The sequence below is a fragment of the Humulus lupulus genome, chromosome 3 (genome assembly GCF_963169125.1).
Source record: "Humulus lupulus chromosome 3, drHumLupu1.1, whole genome shotgun sequence".
NCBI lineage: Eukaryota > Viridiplantae > Streptophyta > Magnoliopsida > Rosales > Cannabaceae > Humulus > Humulus lupulus.
The window spans coordinates 129,628,649-129,650,949 of NC_084795.1; the positions used below are offsets into that span (position 1 = coordinate 129,628,649).

The following is a 22,301-nucleotide window of genomic DNA, read 5'->3' on the forward strand; positions in this document are numbered from 1 at the left end:
AATCATATCAATTTATAAAATTAAAAAGAAAAAGAATCAAACATTGTCACTTCCACAAAAAAAAAAAATACTAAGATTATGGGACAATAGTGATATCGTTATTTTCAAATCAAATCAAATCATGAAGATAAATTTTCTGACATGAATTAAAAAATTGTTAGTTAATTACTTTATTAAAAATCAAAATAATGAATCATTTACTCATTGAAAATCTGCAATTTGGCAATAATAATAAATCACACCAACATAGTTTAGTCCATATTTCTCAACATGAATGAGAGGTTAGGTTACCCAATGGATTAAAAAAGAGATGACTCCCCCACAAGGCTTCCCCCACCCCCACTCAGCGCAGCACAGAAGATTAAGACTGTCAACAGTGAATGGGATGGGGTGCTCAAGAAAACTAAAAAAGACATTTTATATATTTATATATTCGAATCAGGATTTGTGCCCTAAAACAATCCTATATATATGGAAAATGTTCATGTATAATTCTCTGAAAATAACCCTACTCGTTGAGCCATTTTTAATTTTGCTACATTGAAAAATTATTACACAATTTTTTTTATATAACAATATACATTGTAGTTATAATATATATCTTACTAGTTTTAGAGAAATTCTGAATAATTTATCCTATCAAAAATATGTTAACAGTTTATTTTACATATGTATATATACTGTCTATTTTAACTCTATTTTCGACCTTATAAATTATTCAAAAAAAAATTTAAATCGATTATAAATTTGAATTATAATTTTTCTATGTGCCAAAATCAAAGACTCCCCCTACTCCTATTTATAGAATAAAAAATGACACCCCTACTAAAAAAAAATTCCTAAATATATATATTTATTAGTCTTTTAAAATATATTATTTTCTATTAAAAATCACAAAATTATAATAAACATAGTCTAATAATATTATATCTCTGCTCACAAAAACAATATCCCAAATTTGAATCCTTTCTTCTCCAATTTCAAAAGAAAAAAAAAACTCACAAAATTATTTCATTCAGCAAACAAAACAAACAACGTTTCATTGTTTTGTATCAACATGAACGCCACTGCCAGACTCCCAAAAATCGTTATTTATTACTATCCACATTTTACAAATAATTTTTTTTGTAATATTCTCTAGTTGTGTTTTGTCACCTAATTTTAGTGTTTTGATTTGATGTTTACTTTTCTAGAATGAGAATTGCTAAGGAGTAAGTGTCTACTATTAAAAAAAAGTGATATATCATTAGTAAAATTTAATATCTCGTAATTTAATTTAATTATTATTATATAAAGTATTGCTAACTAATTAAATATTGACAGATTTTACAGTGTTAAAATAGCAACACTCTTCTAGTATAATATATTTATTTTAAGCTTTTTGTCACTCAATTTATTTCTAGATTCGGAATCATATGAATGATATATTGTGAATTTTAAGAAAGCAAATCTCACCTCACCGTTGATGTACCCACTTCCCACACAAATTCAATTTGGAAAGAAAGTAAAAATAATTAACGAATGGTTGTAAAAGTAAGAGATATTTGCTGTATAAGTGTTTAATATTTGAGTTTTGCAATAAGTATAGATCTAATCCTTTTATTTAGGAGGGAAAATATCCAAAATTAAAAAATTAATGATTTTATTAATTTCTGTCTATTTAGGTGTGTTTGGTGATAATTTGGACTAACATGGGTCACTTTGTCCAATCATAAATATTTTAAAATAAAAGACTAATTAAAAAATACAATTTTAATATTTAAATGATTTAAATTAAATAATTAAAAACTAAAAAAAGATTAAACAAAAAACAAAATCGAAACTAAAACAAAAACTTTTAATTAAAAAAAATTAAGTTGTAAAGCTCAATGTAAATATTGTGTACTACTTCCCTTTATTAATTTATTATTAATTCTCTCTCCACGGTATAAAGGTTGCCTTTTCACGGTGGGGTAGGGTGTGATTCCGGGATCTTTTTCTAGTTCTCCGGTGACTTTCCTTTGATCAAGATGAACGATTTCTCGGCTTTGTACGAATCACTTGTGGTTGAAGAGGACACCGAGGATGAGTTCTGTGAGGATGTTGACCAAAGCTTGCTTGATAAGGGTATGGATCTTACGGCTCGATCTTTGGTTGGACGTATTATTTGTACGAAATCGGTTTCGCGGGATGCGATTATTGGCATGGCTCGTTTTTACTGGAAAACGCTGGGTTCGTATGAGATCGAAGCGTATGGAAATAATGTGTTTATGTTTCGCTTTAAACTGCTTACGGATAGGAAAAGCTTACTTGAAGGGGGTCCGTGGCTTTTTGATAACAAACTGTTGGTGTTGAAGGAGGCTGTTCCATTTGCGGATCCAGGATCCATGAACTTTGATACGGCTGGTTTCTGGGTTCAAGTTCATAAAATCCCGATGTTCTGTATGAGTCAACAATGGGGTTTTGATCTCGGGCGTTCCGTGGGTGAAGTTTTGGACGTCGATAATAATTCTTCGGGTGATTGTCTTGGCAAATACCTTCGTATCCGGGTACTTGTCGATATTACTCGGCCGCTTACTCGCTTCATTAAACAACGACTTCAGAAAGACCTCGATCCGTTCGTTTTTCCGCTTCGGTATGAGAAACTACCGGATCTTTGTTATTATTGTGGGGTGCTTGGCCACCCGTTTAACGAATGTCTGACGAAGCCCTCCGGGGTTAGAAAGGATGCCGTTTTGAAATATGGAGATTGGATTCGTACACAACCTCCTGCTAAAATGACCAGCCCGATAGCTATGAGAGGACGCTTGCGTGACCCTATTAAGGGTGATGATGGTGCGGAGGGGTCTGGGTTTGGTGGCTCTAGTCACGGCGGCGCCGGTGGGGGTCGCTCTTTGGTTCAAGGTGGTGATAAAAAAGGAAAAGAGCATGTCAGGGAACGTGATTCGGGGGCGAATGTTAAATGGCACCCTAAATCTAAGGCATTTGATGATAGAGATTTGGTGGCTGGCTCCATTTCTGATCCTTGCATTGGGGATAATAATCTAGGCTCTCCAACTTTCCCAAATTTATCCAATCATTTAAGTAGACCCATTATTCCTGACCTTGAGTCAAGTGGTGGGGATTTTAGCACTCCTTGTGCATTAAATAAGGATAAATCTGGTAAGAATGCCTCTCATTTTATGATGGATGATGATATTGGTTTGGACTCCTCTAGTGGGCCAATTGTTGACTTGGGCCTTGAATCAAATTGTGTTACTAAGATTGATGATCATTTGCACGTGAGTCACTTAGTTGATCACGTGTCTTCATCTTCTAAAGGTGCTATATTGCATGGTCCTTTCCCTCATGCAGACTCAATGGAATCTGAACGTGCCAAGTCCATAGCCAAACGATCAAAGGGTTCTGCAAAGACTAAGTTTGATCGAGGAAAACCTTTATTCCTTAATTCCTTAGCTGTATCTACTAAGAGTCCTAAGAAGGTTGGTAAAAAATCGGGGTTGGAGATCTCTGAATCTCGACGGTCCGACGTGGTGGATAGGAGTGTTGGTGGTGATGGGCATCTTTCTTCTCCGTCTTTACCGGTGGTGGTTGGACGGGAAGAGCTTAATTTGAATGTTGCGGTGGTTCCTGGAACTCAGGACCACCGAGCGTTATGAATTCCTTAGTGTGGAACGTTCGGGGTATCGGGAACGACCGAACGTTTCATATTTTACGGTCCCATGTTGTTGAGTTTCGTCCGGATATTGTTTTTCTGTCGGAAACGTTATGTACTCACTCGTTTTTGGAGATCGTTCGTGTTAAGCTCGGGTTTGTTGGTAAGTTAGTGGTGGATAAAGTGGGTCGTAGTGGTGGTCTATGTTTATTTTGGGTAGCAGGTGTTGATGTTGATTTACTTGAATTCTCTCGTTTCCATATTGATGTATTGATTTCCTCTCATGATGGCTTGAAATGGAGGTTCACGGGTATCTATGGTCAGCCCGATCACTCTCTTCGTAAGAACTTTTGGAAGTTTTTTGGGCGGTTGGCGGATGGGTATAGCTGGCCTTGGTTGTGTGGTGGTGATCTTAATGAAATTCTCTTCCCTTATGAGAAAGAAGGAGGGCTTGCCAGACCTCAGCACTTCATGGATAACTTTCGGAATGCCCTTGCAAAAACAAATCTTGTCGATTTGGGGTATGTTGGTTCTCCCTTCACTTGGTTTAAACGTAATGGGGACCAAGGGTTGATTCGGGAATGTCTAGACCGGATGCTCTGTAACCAGCGTTGGCTTGACTTATTCCCTAGTTCGAAGGTGACTCATTTGGCCTTTTGGGGTTCAGATCATAGGCCCTTGCTCACCTCCTTTCATCCTGATAGTTTGCTGAGTGATAATCTTTGTTCGAAGCGTCGCTTCTTTTTTGAGATGGCTTGGGCTAAAGAAGAGGGTTGTGGTGAAATTATCTCCCAAGAGTGGGGCTCGTCAGAGGCCCTCGATATGTCCGATATCGCTGGCCGTTTGAATAAGGTGGCTGGGAAGTTATCCTCCTGGAATCATAATGTCTTTAAGCGTACTAAGAAGGCCATAAAAAATAAGAAAATGATGCTTTCTTCTTTGGAGAACTTTAATAATGAGACCTCTTGGAAAAAATACCAAATTGTAGAGAAGGAGTTGGATACTTTGGTTTATAAAGATGAAAAATACTAGGCGTCCCGTGCTAAAACTTCTTGGCTAAAAGTGGGGGATAAAAATACTTCCTATTTTCATAAAGCTGCGTCGAGTCGGAAGAAGAAAAATGCTATTCCAGGTATATTGTGTCATTCAGGTCTTTGGATTATGGATCCTCCTACTGTTGAAGGTCAGTTCATTGATTATTTTACTTCGTTGTTCACTTCGGACTCCCCTACGGCGGACTGTATGAATCGTGTTCTTGATCTGGTTCCGAATAAGGTATCGCCTCTCATGAATGCTCAACTTATGCGTCCTTTTTCTAATGATGATGTGAAGCATGCTCTTTTCCAGATGAATCCTTATAAAAGCCCGGGGATGGATGGTATGGGTGCCGGGTTCTACCAAAAGTTTTGGGATTCTATCGGGCCTGATGTGTGTCGTGTCTCTCTTGAGTTTCTTGTTGGGCGTGGTTCTTTGGACAGTGTGAATGGGACTTCTATTTGTCTCATTCCAAAAAATAAGGAACCTAAGTTAACTATAGACTATAGGCCCATTAGTTTATGTAACGTGGTGTACAAGATTATTGCAAAGATGATGACGAATCGCATGAGAGAGATCCTTGGTGAGGTCATTTCTGAGGAACAAAGTGCGTTCATTCCTGGTAGGCTTATTACTGATAATGCTATGATTGGCTTTGAGTGCTTAAATTTGATTAAGCGGCACAAGAAGGGGAAAAAAGGCTTCTTAGCTCTGAAAGCCGATATGGCTAAGGCTTACGATCGGGTGGAGTGGGACTTTATTTGTGGGATGCTTCTGAAGTTGGGTTTCCATTCGGATTGGGTTCGCTTGGTCCGCCATTGCATTTCCACTGTTAATTATTCAGTCAATGTTAATGGTAAGCTTGTGGATAACATTGTTCCATCTCGTGGTATTCGACAAGGTGACCCTCTCTCTCCATTCTTGTTTCTCATTTGTGCGGAAGGTCTCTCCGCTATTATTAAAAGTGAATGTTTGAGGGGTGGGATCCGGGGTCTACCTTGTGGGAGGGGTGGCCCAGTGGTCTCCCACTTATTATTTGCGGATGACAGTTTCTTCTTTCTTGAAGCTTCTCGTCATAGTTGCGAGAGGTTCAAAGAGGTTTTGGGTTGGTATGAACAAGCTTCGGGTCAACTTGTGAATCTTTGTAAATCAGCTGTCTGTTTTTCTCCAAGGATTCCTGTTGCTGAGGAGGAGTATTTGGCTAGTGCTTTGGGCGTCCCTAGGGTGCCTTGTCATGATAAATACCTGGGACTCCCATGTTTTGCTGGTCGTAGTAAGTCTAGCTTGTTCCAATCCATCAGAGATCGTGTTTGGAACAAGCTTTTTGGGTGGAAGTCTAAACAATTCTCTGCGGGTGGTAAAGAAGTGCTTCTTAAGTCTGTCATTCAAGCTATTCCTACTTATGCAATGAATTTTTTTCGGTTGCCAGTTAAGTTGATTGAGGAAATTCATCGGCTTTGTGCTCGTTTTTGGTGGGGTGGTGACCATAATGCTAGGAAAATGCATTGGTGCACATGGGAGCGCCTCTGTTGGCATAAGACGGACGGTGGTATGGGCTTTCGAGACCTCTTTGTGTTTAATAAGGCTCTATTGCCAAACAGGCTTGGCGGTTATACAACTTTCCTAGTTCTCTTGCGGCTCGTGTTATGAAAGGCGTGTATTATCCTCATGGGGGTTTTCTTGGGGCTAAGGACACGTATCGGGGATCTTATCTGTGGAAAAGTATCCTTTGGGGTCGTGAGTTGTTTGTTAAAGGGGGGCGCTGGCTTGTTGGCGATGGGAGATCCATCAATCTGAACTCTGATGTGTGGATCCCCAAAAAAGACGCTTCTCGCTCTCACTCCTTCTTTGGGCACAATCTTTACAATTCGGTTCAGGATCTTATAATGGATGGTGGTATTTGGAATAAGAACCTTATTTGTAATCTCTTTGATGAAGGGGAGGCTCGGGCGATTCTCTCAATTTCGTTGCCTTTGCTACCGCGCAAGGACCATTTTATTTGGCATTATAATGTGTCTAGTGAATATTCAGTCAAAAGTGGGTACTGGAATGCTATTCGTTGCTTGGGTCGTGGGCAGGTTTCGGGGTCCGAAGACCAGTCATCTTGGTGGAAAGAATTATGGGCCTTGACCCTTCCTCCGAAAGTGAAACACTTCGCTTGGAGGGCGAGCTTGCATTGGATCCCTACCATGACCAATCTGATTAAGCATGGCATCCCTGCCTCTCCTTGCTGCCCGGTTTGTAATGAAGGCCCGAAACTACGTTCCATGCACTTTGGGGCTGTCGCAATCTGAAATCTATCACTGGCAACTTTTATGTTGATGTATCTTTGGACTTTCCTCCTGATGGAGACTTCTATGTTTTCCTTCGTCACTGTGGTCTGTTGTTGAATAAACGAGATATGGAGAAGTTCCTAGTCCTTCTTTGGAGGATTTGGTATCGAAGAAATAAGATTATCCATGACAATCAGGTTCTCAACGATGAAGGCATCCTGGGTTGGTCCCTTGATTTTTACCAGCGATATTTTGATGCCAATGGGCCGCCTGTGCGTGAAGTTAAGTTGGGCAGGGGGCCAAATTCGATTCCGGCGGCTAATCCGTGGCGGCCTCCATCGATGGGCAGAGTCAAACTTAATTGCGATGCCAGCCTTGATGCGGTGGGTATGAAAATTGGGTGTGGTGCTGTTGTCCATGACTCTAGTGGTTCTTCCCTTGCGTCTACTGCTGTTCCTTTCTCTTCCTCGATGTCTGCCCCTGTAGCTGAAGCAATGGCAGTCCTTCAAGGGCTTCTTCTTTGTTCTCGGCTGGGTTACCATCATGTGGAGGTTGAAACGGACTGCAAGAGAGTTTATCAAGCTCTCTCAAGTAAAACACCCTTGGTTGCAGAATTTGGTACTCTTATTTTGGATTGTCTCTCTCTTTGTAATAGCATTGATGTTATTAGTTTTTCCCGCTGTAATAGGACTGCCAATTCTTTAGCTCATACTTTGGCAAAGCTTGCTCTAACTTTAGATGATGCTATGATTTGGTGGCCAGGTCTTCTATATTGTATTTGAGCTGTGCTCTTTTGTGCTCTTTTTTGGCAGTTGCCTTGGTAATGAGAAATCATTTCTTTCAAAAAAAAAAAAAAAAAAAAATGTAAATATTGTGTACTCATATCACAAATATCCCTACAAATACAAAACTCTCGATCCTAAAAAAAAAATATATGTAAGGGACCCACTTCACTTTCAAAGTCTTTCTTTTCTTGTCTTTATTTCGCTTCACGTGACCCTTCTTTAGTCCTCCTAAGTCCATTCCCTAACCACGAGGTCCTTTTCCTTTGTCTCTCGATCCCTCGCTCGCCCTTCCATGCGCAACTCGAGGAAGCTTAGGCCCGCTGTTTCAAGTCTCTATTTCAGATTTGGCCGATGGATTCTCCGCTCTCTGCTACTATTTCACTATGAGTGATGACAACGAAAACGCATTGTCGTTTTACATCTATGTCTCTCGCCGTTGCCCCAATTGTTCTCCTGCTACTCTGCTTTTCTCTAGCTCTAGTTTCTTCTATACCTACAGAGGTTTGTTCTTCGAAATCAGAGGCCTGTAGATCTCCATCTCCGTGCCCTCCGTTCACTTCAACTCCTTCGTTCCCGTTCTCTTCCTCACCAGGTTGTGGTCACCCATTTTTCCAAGTGAAGTGTTCAACTCCTCACTCCCTCATCTCCATTAACGACCTCACTTTTTCAGTCCTCCGTTACGAACCCAACTCTTCTTCTCTTCTTCTCTCCCCTCACCCCATTAACTCAACTGGATCATCTCCTGAATCTGCTACAAAGAACTGCTCATCTTTTCTACAATTTCTTTCGATCCCCTACCGATCCATAAACCTTTCCGGGTCGCCGTTTCGGGTTTCTGACGTTTCATGTTCCCGGCTTTCCTTCCTTAGGCCTTGCGCCGATCCTGTTCTCCCAAACTGCAGCCGTTGTCCTTGGGAATGCAAGCTCATTAAAAACCCAGCTCGGCTTCTGCACGACTGTGGATCGGTCCACCATCGAGTTTCTCAGCAGGGTTGCCATAGCGATGTTTTAGGGTATCTTGACAATTTTTTGAAATGGGGGATCGAGCTCGAGTGGGACGAAGTTCAAGATGCTTACTTCTCGCGTTGCAGAGCTTGTCGTGCCAAAAATGGAGTATGCGGATTCAACTCTTCCAACCCGAATAAAGATTTTGTCTGTTTTCGATCTCGACCTCGATTTTCGCCACCATTTATTAGTGAAGACAACCCGAATCGAATCGCTATTTTGAGCTCCGTTTTTGTTTTGACTAGTATTCTTCTTTTAGCTCTGATTGGTTTAGCAATTCTCCGGTCCAAACGGTTCAAGTCGTCGGAAATTGGGGAAGACCCTACGACTCTCTTCCTCCATCGTCATCGCTCAGCTAGTCTTCTTCCCCCGGTTTTTACCTACGAAGAGCTGGAAGCCTCGACCAACCGGTTCGACCAGAAACGGAAAATCGGCGATGGCGGGTTTGGGTCGGTCTATCTCGGTCAGATCTACGACTCCCGGATCGTTGCTGTGAAATACCTTCACAGGCACAACCAAATCGCTTCTGCAGGCCGAGCCTTCTCCACCAAGTCCTTCTGTAACGAAATACTGATCCTTTCTTCCATCGATCACCCGAATCTGGTCAAGCTCCATGGATACTGCAGCGACCCAAGAGGACTTCTTCTGGTTTATGATTATGTTCCAAATGGAACACTCTCTGAACACCTCCATGGCCCGAAAAGCTTGTACCGGAAAGGGTCTCTGACATGGCAGGTGAGGATCGACATAGCTCTGCAAACAGCTATGGCTATGGAGTATCTACACTTCTCAGTTGTACCACCAGTTGTTCACAGAGACATTACCTCAACAAATATTTTTGTAGAGAAAGACATGAGGATCAAGGTTGGAGATTTTGGGCTTTCAAGGCTTCTGGTACTCCCAGAAAACTCTTCCTCGTCAGCCGGGTTTGTCTGGACCGGTCCCCAGGGGACTCCGGGTTACTTGGACCCGGATTATCACCGGTCTTTCCGATTGACGGAGAAGAGTGACGTGTACAGCTTCGGCGTCGTTTTGTTGGAGCTGATAACCGGTATGAAAGCGGTCGATCAGAGAAGGGACAAGAGGGAAATGGCCTTAGCCGATTTGGTGGTATCCAAGATACATACGGGTCAGCTTCACCAGGTGGTTGACCCAGTTTTAGCAATCGATGGCGACGCCGTCAACGGCGTTGAGGCGGTAGCTGAGCTGGCGTTCCGGTGCGTGGCGGCCGACAAAGACGACCGTCCCGATTCGAAGGAGGTGGTGGAGGAACTTAGGCAGATCAGGAGCCGTACACGTGGGGTCCAACGAGGGACGAACTCGAATGATGCTGGTGATGGTGACGTGGCAAAGGGTTGATTTGATTTTGATTGGTGGGTGGGTGAGTGGTCAAATGCACGTGTGTGGGCATTGACTGATGACTGGACATTTATGTCAGTAAAGTGTTTTTGGACTCCTTCAATATATATAATATAGATATGTTTATAGAATCTCATTACAACTTTCCTTTCCCATAGTATTAGCAGTGGTTCATTTTCTTTTGGGGAATTTGATAAATCATGCTTATATTAGCTTAATAATTAAAAATTAGCTTAATAATTAAAATTTGAACCAAAGTTAACCACCATATAAAACCAATGCTCATCTTTCATTTAATACCAAAAATATCCATCTCATAACAAAATCTCATACCTTTCCTCTCTAAAATCTTGCAAGAAAGATACACATGGGTAAGTGATTTTCTTTTATTCTTGTTGTTGTTGGTTGTTTTTATGATTTAGAATGCTGTTTAGATGTTGGATCTGTAGTTTGTTGATATTTTTTGCTGTTTTTTTAGGTGAAAATCGTGTTCTGTGAAAATCTGCGTTTTTTTTTTGTTCCTTGAGTAAATGCCCGATAGAGGCCCGATTCGGGCACGATAGTTGTTGAGTTTCAAGGTTAGGGATGAAGGTCCGATGGCAACCCAATGGTTGCCCAATAGGTTTGGTTACCCGATGGTCATTCAGGTTTGATGGCTACCCGATGGTTGCCCGATTATTATTTTAAATCTACACCCTTTTAAGTACGATAATGGATCGATAGTAGTCCGATATATGCCCAATTGTTGTTATTAAGTTACTGCGGACCTAATAGTACGATGGTACCCGATACGTGCCCGATATTAGTGTTTTAAGTGATAAAAAACATAAATAAAACTTTGTCCGATACCGACCGATATGCCCCGATACTGGTACGATGATAAAAAATGTCGAACTAAAGTACGATGGTACACGATAGTGATAAAAAAAACATAAATAAAAACTGTAACTTTTCCCCTGCCCATTTCCCGTTCCCTCTCTCTGCCAAAACTCTTCACTCCTACAAAACCATCGAGCAACCCATAACTACCCTCACCCGATGCATCTCTCTCCCTCACCCACCCTCACCCGACGCATCTCTCCCCTCACCCGACGGTCAGAAAAACCCCCACCACCAGACGAAGGAAAACCCAGTCCACCGGAGACCAAGCCTTACCCAAACCCCAACCCCCATCGGAGACGAAGGAAAACTCAAACCCCGAAGAAAAACCGACACCCCATTACGCAAAAATGTCTAGGGTATGTGTTTTTTTCAATTTCTTTTCCATTGGAAAATGTTATAGTATGTATTGTTGAATTTGACTGTTTGAAATCTGACTGTGTGAAATCTGATAAACCGTAAAATTTTGAATTTTTTGTTGGGTTTTTTGAGAGGTACGATAGGGTACGATAGTAGGTCGATAGGGGTACGATAGTGGTTCGACGTTGGTACGATAGTTTGTGTTTTCTGATAACTTGAGGTTGAGGGTGAAGGTACGATAGGGTACGATATTGGGTACGATGTGTGCCTGATATTGGGAACAAATTGTTGTGTTGTTATATTCCGATGGTGTACGATGTGAGGTACGATGGTGCACGATAATGTTATAGTTCCAGTTTTTAATTTTTTTTTCATTGGTGTCCAATATGGTGCGATAGTGTCTGATAGTTGCTCGATAGTAGATTGCAGAATATAAAATTTGATGTTTTTTTTTGTTATTCTATTTAATTGGGTATTTATTTGTTTTATGCAGAACTTAAGACCTCCACAACTGATAGTTCCAGTAGAGGAACATTTTACAGGACGTATCACTTGGCACGGCAGTTGGTACTTTCCAAAGATTAAAGCAAAATTTATACAGTGTGGTTTATTGGATAGGGTGAAGGAATCGCCTTTCAAACAGTTCTTTGCAATCGTACTATCATCGATCACTATCGTACTCTATCGTACCCTCACATGTCTCACAAATTTCACAAAATTGGACTGAAACCATATCATTGTACCACTATCGGACCAATATCATACATTATCGTACCCTAATGTCGTACATTAACTATCGTACTACATCGAGCAACGTCGTAGCATATTGTAAGATGCATTTAAATAATCATACAACAAATGATATCGTGCATTGTCGTACCGACATCGTGCACTATCGGACCAACACTGGATCATTACATATTTAAGAGTTTCATAATGGAGAAAAAAAAAGAAAAAAACCTGCAAAATCCAGCACATAACAAATATTACTAGTTCAAGCAGAAATAAAACATAATAGGTCAACTAGAATACAAACAAAACAATTTAACCTCGGTACTTGCAAGACGCTTTGTTGTGCCCTTTACCACCACACTTGCTACAACATCGTTGTATCACAATATTGTCTCCATTAGAAGGATATCGATTTTTCCTAATTCGTCCGACCTTTTGCTTCTTCGGTCGGCCTACAGGTTTCTTCTCAATTGGTACTCCAACTTGGATGTTCTTAATGTCTTCAGGCAATTCCCAATCATCCTCATCACCAACTGGCATAATTGTCCCCTCATATGTGCTCTTCCAACACTCTCTTGTGTAATATTGAGAGCACAATGCGTACATGCTAATATTTCGTTCTTGAGCAGCAGCACATGCATGTGGACAAGAAATCTTCATGATTTGGAATAGGCCGCAACTGCATGTTCGTGCCTCCAAATCAACTATACCACCGCTCTGAACTGTTCCTCCGGGGTGGACATTAAATGTTTAAGGTCCAGCTCTGTCGACGCTTAAGAACCGAGATTTCTCAAATTGACATGACAAGTCCCCCTCCATAACTGGTGATAGAGACATGCTACACTTTTCAGCGTTTTCCTTTCGAGTAGCAAACCATGTTTGAATAGTAAACCTGATGAATTCAACAAAAGCAGTGATCGGGAAGGCTCTTGCGTCCTTAGTTTTGCTGTTGAAACTTTCAGCCCAATTACTTGTCATTACATTGTAACGGTCCCCTGGAAAGTACGCACGAACCCATCTTTCAAATCCAATGCCCTCAAGATATAGTGCAACTCGAACATCCATTGCTTTTATCTTCTCAAATTCTCTTTCAAAATCTGTCTTCTTATACGAGTATGCACAACTGTAAATATGATCCGTGAAGCAATCAGTCTTGAACTTGCTAGCCACGTTCATAATAATGTGGTGGTAGCATGTGCCGTGGGGTGCATCAGGGAAGACAAGTTCCAAAGCATGAACAATGCTTTGATGCCTATCCGATACGAATGCTAAGTTCTCAACATCACCAATCGCTTGTTTCAACTTCCTCATGAAATAGGTCCAAGAGTCGTGGTTCTCACTGTCAACTATTGCGAAAGCAATCGGAAATATGTGGCTGTCTGAATCCAATGCCACGGCACACAACATTTGGCCACCATACCTAGTTTTCAAGAAGGACCCATCAATACATATAACAGGTCGACAAAACTTGAATCCTCGCCTACAAGCACCCAGAGAAAAAAAGGAATACTTGAAGCGACCCTCGTCTACCTTGAAATCAGTAATGGAATCGGGATTGTTCAACTGCAGCATGTGCAAGTACCCAGGTAACTTCGAATATGAAGCTTCAGGCGTACCCCTAACTATGTGGAGTGCCTTCTCTCTGCATCTCCAAGCCTTCTCATAACTCATTTCGATCCCGAAAGAATTCTTCATATCTTCTCTTATTTTGGAGGCTAAATAATCTGAACCGTTAGCTGAGAATTTATCCTTGATCAATTCGGCAACTACCAAAGGTGATGCTTGACGGTTATCTTTTTTTCGAACATCGAGGGAACATGTGTGTACATTTTCAAATGTTGTCACCTCGAACATGTTAGAAAGTTGCTTCTTCTTTCCTCTTAACCTCCACCCACAATCAGGATCCTTACATGTAATGTACCAAACATCAGTACCAGACTTCTTAACTATAAAGTCAAATCCCTTCTTCATTGCAAACAAGCCAGCAACCTTCTTTAAATGTTCCTTGTCTCTGAAAAACTTTCCTAAATGAATCTCCCCGCCCGATGTGCCACCCATAGATATATAGTGACTATTATCCTCAATGTCTTCTCTTGTAAACATCTGAGCTTTGAATTTACTATAATATGTCGAAGAAGAGAGTGGATCACTAAATTCTCTAGCATCATTTGTTCCGTCTGGACGACTACTACTAGTACCAGGTGTTTGGCGATCTTCTCTACGGGGTCTACTTCTACATGTTGTTTGCCTCGGTATTTGGTACGACAATGGACTCAGGCTCAAAGCTTGAGAACGGACCTCTGTTTCTTGGTTGTCTCTTACATCATCATTGCAATCAAAATCAGCATCAGGTTCAAGATAATCAGGAAAATCGTCATTGCCCTCAAAATTATCTTCAGGGTCAGGACAATCAGGAAAATCATCATGAAATGTTATCTGTGCTACATGATCAACTTTCGGTATGAAAGGGTTTGATTCAGGTACAGCAGTGGCTACCAGCACCTCCGGATTTGTTTCTGGAACATAAGTCCCAAACTCACTACGAGTATCCTTAACAGTACTTGGTGGAGGATTACGATCAACAATGATATTCTTCTCCACCAAAGTCACAAAAAGGGGAACAAATTCATCTGGCTTCTTCAAAAGCATTGACAAATATAAGCTTACACCCTTGTCATTCCTTATAAGTTCAGGCCGATACATTAACCCTTTTATGTACTTATAATTCACTTCTAATTTCAGGTCATACTGCACTCTGTCAACCTCCAGCTCTGAGTACAAAAGTTCAACAAGTTGTGAGTAAGTTATGTCCTTCTCCAACTCGAACGTTAAATTTTCGGCTCCATTAAAAACTCAATCTCTACCTTCACGCTCCCAAACACCATTATACATCAAGTATGCGAACAAAGTTGACCCTATCATGTACAAAGAAAAAAAAAATCAGTAAATGGCAACAAAATGTCGAAATTTAGTTCAGCATTTTTTATCATCGTACCAGTATCGGGCCATATCGGGCGGTATCGGGCAAAGTTTTATTTATGTTTTTGATCACTTAAAACACTAATATCGGGCATGTATCGGGTACTATCATGTACCATCGTACTATTAGGTCCGTAGTAACTTAATAACAACAATCGGGCATATATCGGACTACTATTGATCCATTATCGTACTTAAAAGGGTGTATAGATTCAAAATAATAATCGGGTAGCCATCGGACCTGAATGACCATCGGGTAACAAAACCTATCGGGTAACCATCGGGTTGCCATCGGACCTTCATCCCTAACCTTGAAACTCAACAACTATCGTGCCCGAATCGGGCCTATATCGGACACTATCGGGCATTTAGAAAAAAACTCAGGGAACAAAAAAAAACGCAGATTTTCACAGAACACGATTTTCACCCAGAAAATACCAACAAACTACAGATCCAACATCCAAATAGCATTCTAAACCATAAAAACAACCAACAACAACAAGAGTCAAAGAAAAATCACTTACCCATTTAATCTCTTCACAATGAGCAAAAATAACACAAAGCGTAGTGTTTCTCCTCAAACAATCCACAATGTCCGAATGTGTATCTTTCTTGCAAGATTTTAGTATGGAAATCTTGTGTGTAAAACGTATGGTGAAGTGAGAGAGAGAGAATGTATGGTGAAGAGAGGTTGAGAGGAAGAGGGAGAATAGAGAGGAAATGTGTTATGAGAGGGGTATTTTTGGTATTAAATTAAAGATGAGCATTGATTTCATATGATGGTTAATTTTGGTTCAAATTTTAATTATTAAGCTAATATAAGCATGATTAATCAAATTTCTCTTTCTTTTTCGTGTCGGTCTCGTATTTAACTTTTACTACGCCTTTCAAAATTCAAACTAATATTTTAAGGGCAAGTAAATCCCCTGCCAAAACAAATAAAATATCTTTAGTAACATAATTTTATGGACCTGAGGTCAGGTATCAGTGATTCGTATCTAAATTCTAAAAGATAGGTAATATTGTTTTTTCCGCATCTCCGTTACTGTTAATGAAATTGGGTTGTTGAACCATCCAAGAATATTTTTCACACCATTTGCTTGATCGATCCATTAATTGTTTGAATTTGCTGTCCAAAAAACAAAAGCTCGGCTCTTTCTTTCTTTCAACTTTGGTGATTCCCTGCCTTTAATTAATTCTTTTACTTGGCATAGTCAACATAATTGAATAATGGGTTTCACTTTTTAGTTTTTACACTGACAAAATGATAATAGCAATGATTATTATAGGGGATATATATAGGGAAATTTTAGACAGTATGTGTAATAACATACTTAATTTTTTTTAAATGCCACCATAACTTACTATCCCAAATATATGACAATTTCAATTTTTTAGACAAAAATACCCCTAACATCGAAATTGCATCGCAATTGCATCGAAAAAGTATCGTTTGAGATAATAATCAAGTTTTCATGATTGTATCGAAATAGCATCGATGTAGCATCGATGTAGCATCGATTTGGCATCGATGTAGCATCGAAACACCATCGGCATCGATGTAGTATCGATGTAGCATCGAAATGGCATCGAAAAAGCATCGTTTGGGATAATAATCAAGTTTTCATGATTGCATCGATGTAGCATTGATTTGGCATCGAAGCACCATCGGCATCGATGTAGCATCGATGTAGCATCGAAATAGCATCGAAAAAGCATCGTTTGGGATAATAATCAAGTTTTCATGATTGCATCGAAATAGCATCGATGTAGCATTGATTTGGCATCAAAACACCATCGGCATCGATGTAGCATCGATTTGGCATCGATGCCGATGGTGTTTCGATGCCAAATCGATGCTACATCGATGCTATCATGAAAACTTGATTATTATCTCAAACGATGTTTTTTTGATGCAATTTCGATTCAAATTCGATGACACATCGATGCTATTTCGATTCAATAATGAAAACTTGATTATTATCCCAAACCATACTTTTTCGATGCCATTTCGATGCTACATCGATGCCGATGGTGTTTCGATGCCAAATCGATGTTATATCGATGCTATTTCGATGCAATCATGAAAACTTGATTATTATTCCAAACGATGCTTTTTCGATGCCATTTCGATGCTACATCGATACTACATCGATGCCGATGGTGTTTCGATGCTACATCGATGCCAAATCGATGCTACATCGATGCTATTTCGATGCAATCATGAAAACTTGATTATTATCCCAAACGATGCTTTTTCGATGCAATTTCGATGCATTTCGATATTAGGGGTATTTTTGTCTAAAAATTTGAAATTGTCATATGTTTGGAATAGCAAATTATGGTGACATATTAAAAAAATTTACAAAGTTATTATGCATAAAATATGAAATTTCCCTATATATAATAACCTACTTTCAAATGATGTGTGCATCTGTGTATCAAATGGGAATTACCCTAGTTTGAACTAGTGGAAAATGAAATGTCCATTCATTTGTTATATGTACATACTGATTACTGAGTGGCCAATATTACAGCAGTGATCATCCAAAGATGGGAAAGCCAAAAAGAGATTTCACAACTATTTGAAATATGCAGTCTCCAAAACTTTGGCCTTCTCACCTACAATAGTCGCTTCTTTGCTACCAACTATGGTGTACGCTCTTTCCTGAAATAATAATAATAATAATAATAATAATAATAAGGGACTATGCTTTATGCATAAGCATTGTTCACAGAAATATTTAATGAACGGTCCTACAAGCTGAAAACTAAACACTCGTACACAAATAATTAAATGCTCATATGCTAAGTTCAGATATTTTACCAGAAGCCTCCACAAGAAAGGGACTCCTTGCCTCTTTTTAATTCTTGCTCCAAGTACTTCAATCACTACATTTCAAAGGTTATTAGAAGGAAAAAAATGGAGATGACCTTTTAAGGAGATAGAAAGTGAACAGCCTACCTTTCAAAGCTTGTCCAGTATTCAACAACATTGAGTACCAGACTTCATTGAACACATCAACTTGCTCATCAGAGGCCCCAATAATCTTGCACAAAATTGTTCCAAGTTTTAATTTTTGATGGGTGGTATGGTTACTATACGAGAAAATGCTGCTAGGATGATGGAAATGGTACATAACATAATGCTAATACCTTGTAGTCAACAGCATCGAAGTCAGGCTCCAGAAAATCCAGTGCTTGTTTGTAATTACCTTTCCCGTACTCATACATGGCTTCTGCTAGCTGATATATAAACATAAATTCACATGTAAGAGAGTAGTTCTGGCTTGAGAATGATATAGTTTTAAAATGCAAAGTATCACCAAAGGCATGTTAGACGTTTTTCTATGTCAACTTTAACCCAAACTAATATTGACTTTTAATATCCTCTCTGCAGGACTAGTCTTGGGCAGTCCCTTGATAATGCATTAACAAAAACGGTTTTAAATTTTGCCTCCGTAAATATTTCAATGTAGTAACCTTTGCATAAAGAAGGCCTAGAAACAATGTAACGTGACGCAAAGTGTATAGATAAACTTCCAAAAATATTTTATGTTTACAAACTCTTTTTTATAGAAGTAAATATCTACTTGTTTCTCTGTGAAACTCTTTTAAAAAATAAGAATAGTTTTGTTTTGAGTTATAATGAAATTATATATCCCCTATTTTATTCATCCATACATAGATTCCTTGTTTTATCTTTATTGCAATTAATAAATATATTAAAATATATTTTTCTTATTTGAAAAACTCTTTTAAATTATAATATCCTAACCGAAATTAAAAAAAAACTTTTACTTCCACTTATCTTCTACTATTTAATAATAGTAAAAGAAAAAGCTATGCCATAGGAGCCCAAAAACACTGATAATTAGGAAAGCTATCAGCTTGTAAAGAGACTATTAAAGTACAAAAACCTAGGAAAAGGACCAAATGAAGTTTTGATCATACTAACCCACATTCCTCTCTGCATCAATTGTTGTTTCTTGCTATTCATCTTCAAAAATCTACACCAGAGAAAAATTTCTTCTTACTAAATGCACAGTCAAGTAAAATTACGGTACTAAAGTTTTCTTCTAACCTGGATCTTAAGCCTTTGAGTAAATCTTCAGCTTTAGAAAGCTCGTTAGAATAGGCCAGTGCCCACAGTATCAACACATCAAAGTGCCACTCCATAAACCAGTTTCGCTGAACATTGTGCCACATATACAAATAGCTTAAAAAATAAGAAAACATTTAATAAAAATAACTATTGGGGGCACACATTTAGCAACTCACTTGATCTGTAAGGCAACTTGCTAAAGATTTTAGATGGTCCCTAAAAACATCAATTTCACCACGAACATGCACTCGCAATAACAATCCCACGGCATTCAAGTAAACCTATCACACAAGAAATTAAATATAAGATACAAATCACTACTATTATTATAAATATGTATATATATATTACATATATATAAAGAAAACGCAACTTCGCTATGTCAAAAGGTAGAATTAGGATAACTTACCTCTGGAACTGATGCATCAGCTCTTTCTAACTCCTTCCAAATATGTTGATCATAGACCTCTACAATTCTTTCGATAGCCGAATGACCCTCCATGTAACAAAGTGCTACATGCCACCAGTTGTGTGTGATCCTGAGATCGTAAAATTAATCTAAATTGCATTGTAAAAGTTTTAATTTCACACGAAAAAAGTTCAGTTTAACTCATTTAGTATGCATACATAAATGATGACAAAGAAGCCCACGAAGATGAGCAATCTTCCATGAATTGTACAGCTTCTTTAAAACGACATTCATACTGAAGAACATGGCAGAACTGCAAAGAATCAAAATATTAGAGAACCAGCCAAGGCCTGAAACACATATTTGTTATTAGGTCCGTGTCCAGAAACTGGTACCAAGTGCTATGTATAAATGTTATAAGCCTCTTCTTAGCATATATCTCATTTGATATAACAATTTCAAAATAGTGAAACATTACATCGAGTATAATTATTTAAAGATTTAGCATTATTAGGTGGTACAAATGGAAAACAACAGTAATTAATAATAACTCACATTATGCTGGGCCCAGCAATCGACCTTGTTAATCTCTAATGCTTTTCTTGCAGCTTTTTCAGCCTCTTCCATTTGGCCTAGCTCCAACAAAGGAAAAGCAAGCAAACCGTATATGTAATTTTCTAGTTGATTTTGAGGAAGCACCTGTTCGTGGGAATTGTAAATAGACCAATTAAATTCACATACAAAATGCTTAATGTTATGCAAGAATGTGCAAATGCAAAAATAGAAATAAAGAAACACAAAAAGGTAATCTTGTATAGCCGAAGATAAAAAGTGGAAAAGTGAACCTGCTGAACTAGAGTCAGCGACAAATCGGCTCGTCCCATGTAGAAGCAGATCACTTGGGCCCTTTTCAAAGAGGCCAAATCTTTTGGAAAATCATCCAGGAGCTGCAATACAAAAACATTTTATAAATTGAACAAAGACACATAGAAGCTTACATGAATAACTCATAATCTTCCAACTACTAGTGGAAAAAAAATGAAATTTAGAAAGAAAAAAAATCTTCAGCAGTATTATACTTCATCTATAAATGTAATTTCGATCAGAGTATATAAGATTAGATTATCGTAGTTCAAAGATGATTTGCATCTACAGATGCTTTAATATGATTTGCAGATTAAAAGAAAAAGTTAAACACACAAGCCAGATGAATAGGCATATTAAGACTTGGATAAACAAAGTAGATAAACATCGATGCGTGCTGTGCTGGTTTACCTTGAAATGCATCTCAAGAGCAACATCGTCGTCTCTGTTCTCAGAAATCAAACTATTGACAGCATCGAAAACTGCTTTCTCGTACGATGTAGCTTGTTCCTATGCAAAAACAAATTGGCGCGCTACCCCAAATGAGGCAAGAAAGAAAAATCCTCACCCACCCAAAGAAAAAGAACAATGAACGTACGAGTCGAGATGCCGCAGCATGAAGATAGAAGAGAGCTTGAGAAGGGTCCGAGGAGGAAAGGTAATGAGCAACCAAAATGTTGGCCAAAACGCAGTCTCGGTCATGTAAGGTCGCTTTCAAAATCACAGACCTCTCTCTCCCATAAATTAACACCTTTGATTTTTCCGGTAAAAAAACACAAACCCAATTCAGCATATGCATATTCAAGGGTATTGATAGGGAAAGCTAGAAAGAGCGAAACGACACTTCAAAAGAAATGGATAAACCTGGTCGTAGTAGTCGTTGATGGCCGAGATGCAAGCGTCTGAAGAGCTCCTCACGTCGTAACCCCATCGATCTCTTTTGACACCTCCCTGCATCTGTCTCTCAAAATTTTTGCCCACTAGTTGCTTCTGGTGAAACCTTTGATTCTAATGTGCATAGAAAAAAAAAAGTAATTTACTTTATTTATTTTTAAGCTTTAGAAGAAATGGTGGGACTGAATGTCCTAGTTTTTATCTGTCGAAGGAAAAAAATAAATAAATAATAAAGACAACAATAATATATGGTGTCGTATTGTCTTTTTTTTTTTTTCTTGAGAAAGACAGATTGTCAAAAGGAGTAGGTCTAATTTCAGTTTCTATGCCTAATAGGTCTCTTAGTTAAAAAAAATACTAGCACTATTCACTTTTTCAATTTGGTACTAGATATTCCATGTCTACCAAAAATACGTCTCTTATTATATCAAGAACTAGGAGTGAACATTTAAGTCCCAAAACCCGAGAAACCCAACTGATCCGAGCCTGAGAAACCCAATTTTTCAAAAAAATCGAATATTTCGGGTGAATCCGAACCAATCCAAATCCAATCGAGTTCGAGTTCGAGTTTAGTATTTTAATGGTGTGCGGGTTCAGGATAAACCTGAAACCTAAAAGGGAATCCGAAATTATGTTTTTATAATTTTTTTGTGAAATAAAACACTTGTCTAACAAAAAATAATTCAACAATTACGCTTTTGAATATTGGCACGTTGCTTTGAATTATTTTATTTTGGTAAAAAAAATACATGACTGTTGACCACGATTTTGGCCAACAACGAATAGACGTCAAAACTACAGTAAACATTCAAGAGAAAATACGACACTGATAATTTTATAGTGGTTCAGCCCCAATTTATTGGTAATAGCTTAATCCACTTGGAGTTGTGATATATAGATCTACACTTAAGATCAGATGAACCTATGTCAACTGAGTTTCTCAAGTGTAAGTAGAAAAATACAGAATTTCTCTCTCTAAAGAATACAA

At 38.8% G+C, this 22,301-nt stretch overlaps 4 protein-coding genes across 4 annotated transcripts; 3 read left to right on the top strand and 1 right to left on the bottom strand.

Moving 5' to 3' along the window:
• Window positions 1-3,634: 3,634 nt before the first annotated feature.
• On the top strand, window positions 3,635-4,666 carry LOC133825047 (uncharacterized). Its single transcript, XM_062258045.1, has one exon. It carries the CDS (start codon window positions 3,635-3,637, stop codon window positions 4,664-4,666), a length of 1,032 nt encoding a protein of 343 aa, XP_062114029.1.
• A 2,404-nt stretch (window positions 4,667-7,070) lies between these two features.
• Window positions 7,071-7,724, top strand: LOC133825048 (uncharacterized). The gene has a single exon (XM_062258046.1). The coding sequence runs from the start codon at window positions 7,071-7,073 to the stop codon at window positions 7,722-7,724; it is 654 nt and encodes a 217-aa protein (XP_062114030.1).
• An 85-nt stretch (window positions 7,725-7,809) lies between these two features.
• Window positions 7,810-10,227, top strand: LOC133823145 (LEAF RUST 10 DISEASE-RESISTANCE LOCUS RECEPTOR-LIKE PROTEIN KINASE-like 1.5). Its single transcript, XM_062255751.1, has one exon. It carries the CDS (start codon window positions 8,118-8,120, stop codon window positions 10,089-10,091), a length of 1,974 nt encoding a protein of 657 aa, XP_062111735.1. The 5' UTR covers window positions 7,810-8,117; the 3' UTR covers window positions 10,092-10,227.
• A 7,253-nt stretch (window positions 10,228-17,480) lies between these two features.
• Window positions 17,481-21,494, bottom strand: LOC133823146 (uncharacterized). Its single transcript, XM_062255752.1, has 14 exons — window positions 21,284-21,494; window positions 21,018-21,170; window positions 20,831-20,929; window positions 20,401-20,502; window positions 20,111-20,254; window positions 19,774-19,868; window positions 19,556-19,685; window positions 19,323-19,427; window positions 19,126-19,232; window positions 19,000-19,051; window positions 18,198-18,287; window positions 18,007-18,091; window positions 17,869-17,933; window positions 17,481-17,709 (listed from the first exon to the last, which is right to left on the bottom strand). The coding sequence occupies exons 1-14, from the start codon at window positions 21,374-21,376 to the stop codon at window positions 17,623-17,625; spliced, it is 1,407 nt and encodes a 468-aa protein (XP_062111736.1). The 5' UTR covers window positions 21,377-21,494; the 3' UTR covers window positions 17,481-17,622.
• Between the last annotated feature and the right edge of the window lie 807 nt (window positions 21,495-22,301).

What these genes read in the sequence shown, in the direction of transcription:
- LOC133825047 (XM_062258045.1), top strand. Translation starts at nt 3,635, where the DNA reads ATGAATTCCTTAGTGTGGAACGTTCGGGGTATCGGGAACGACCGAACG.
- LOC133823145 (XM_062255751.1), top strand. Translation starts at nt 8,118, where the DNA reads ATGACAACGAAAACGCATTGTCGTTTTACATCTATGTCTCTCGCCGTT.
- LOC133823146 (XM_062255752.1), bottom strand. Translation starts at nt 21,376, where the DNA reads ATGCAGGGAGGTGTCAAAAGAGATCGATGGGGTTACGACGTGAGGAGC. An exon ending in ATGCTGCGGCATCTCGACTC is followed by an intron (nt 20,930 to 21,017) that starts GTACGTTCATTG and finishes GTTTTTGCATAG; the next exon opens with GAACAAGCTACATCGTACGA. An exon ending in ATTGCTGGGCCCAGCATAAT is followed by an intron (nt 19,869 to 20,110) that starts GTGAGTTATTAT and finishes GATTCTTTGCAG; the next exon opens with TTCTGCCATGTTCTTCAGTA.
- LOC133825048 (XM_062258046.1), top strand. Translation starts at nt 7,071, where the DNA reads ATGGAGAAGTTCCTAGTCCTTCTTTGGAGGATTTGGTATCGAAGAAAT.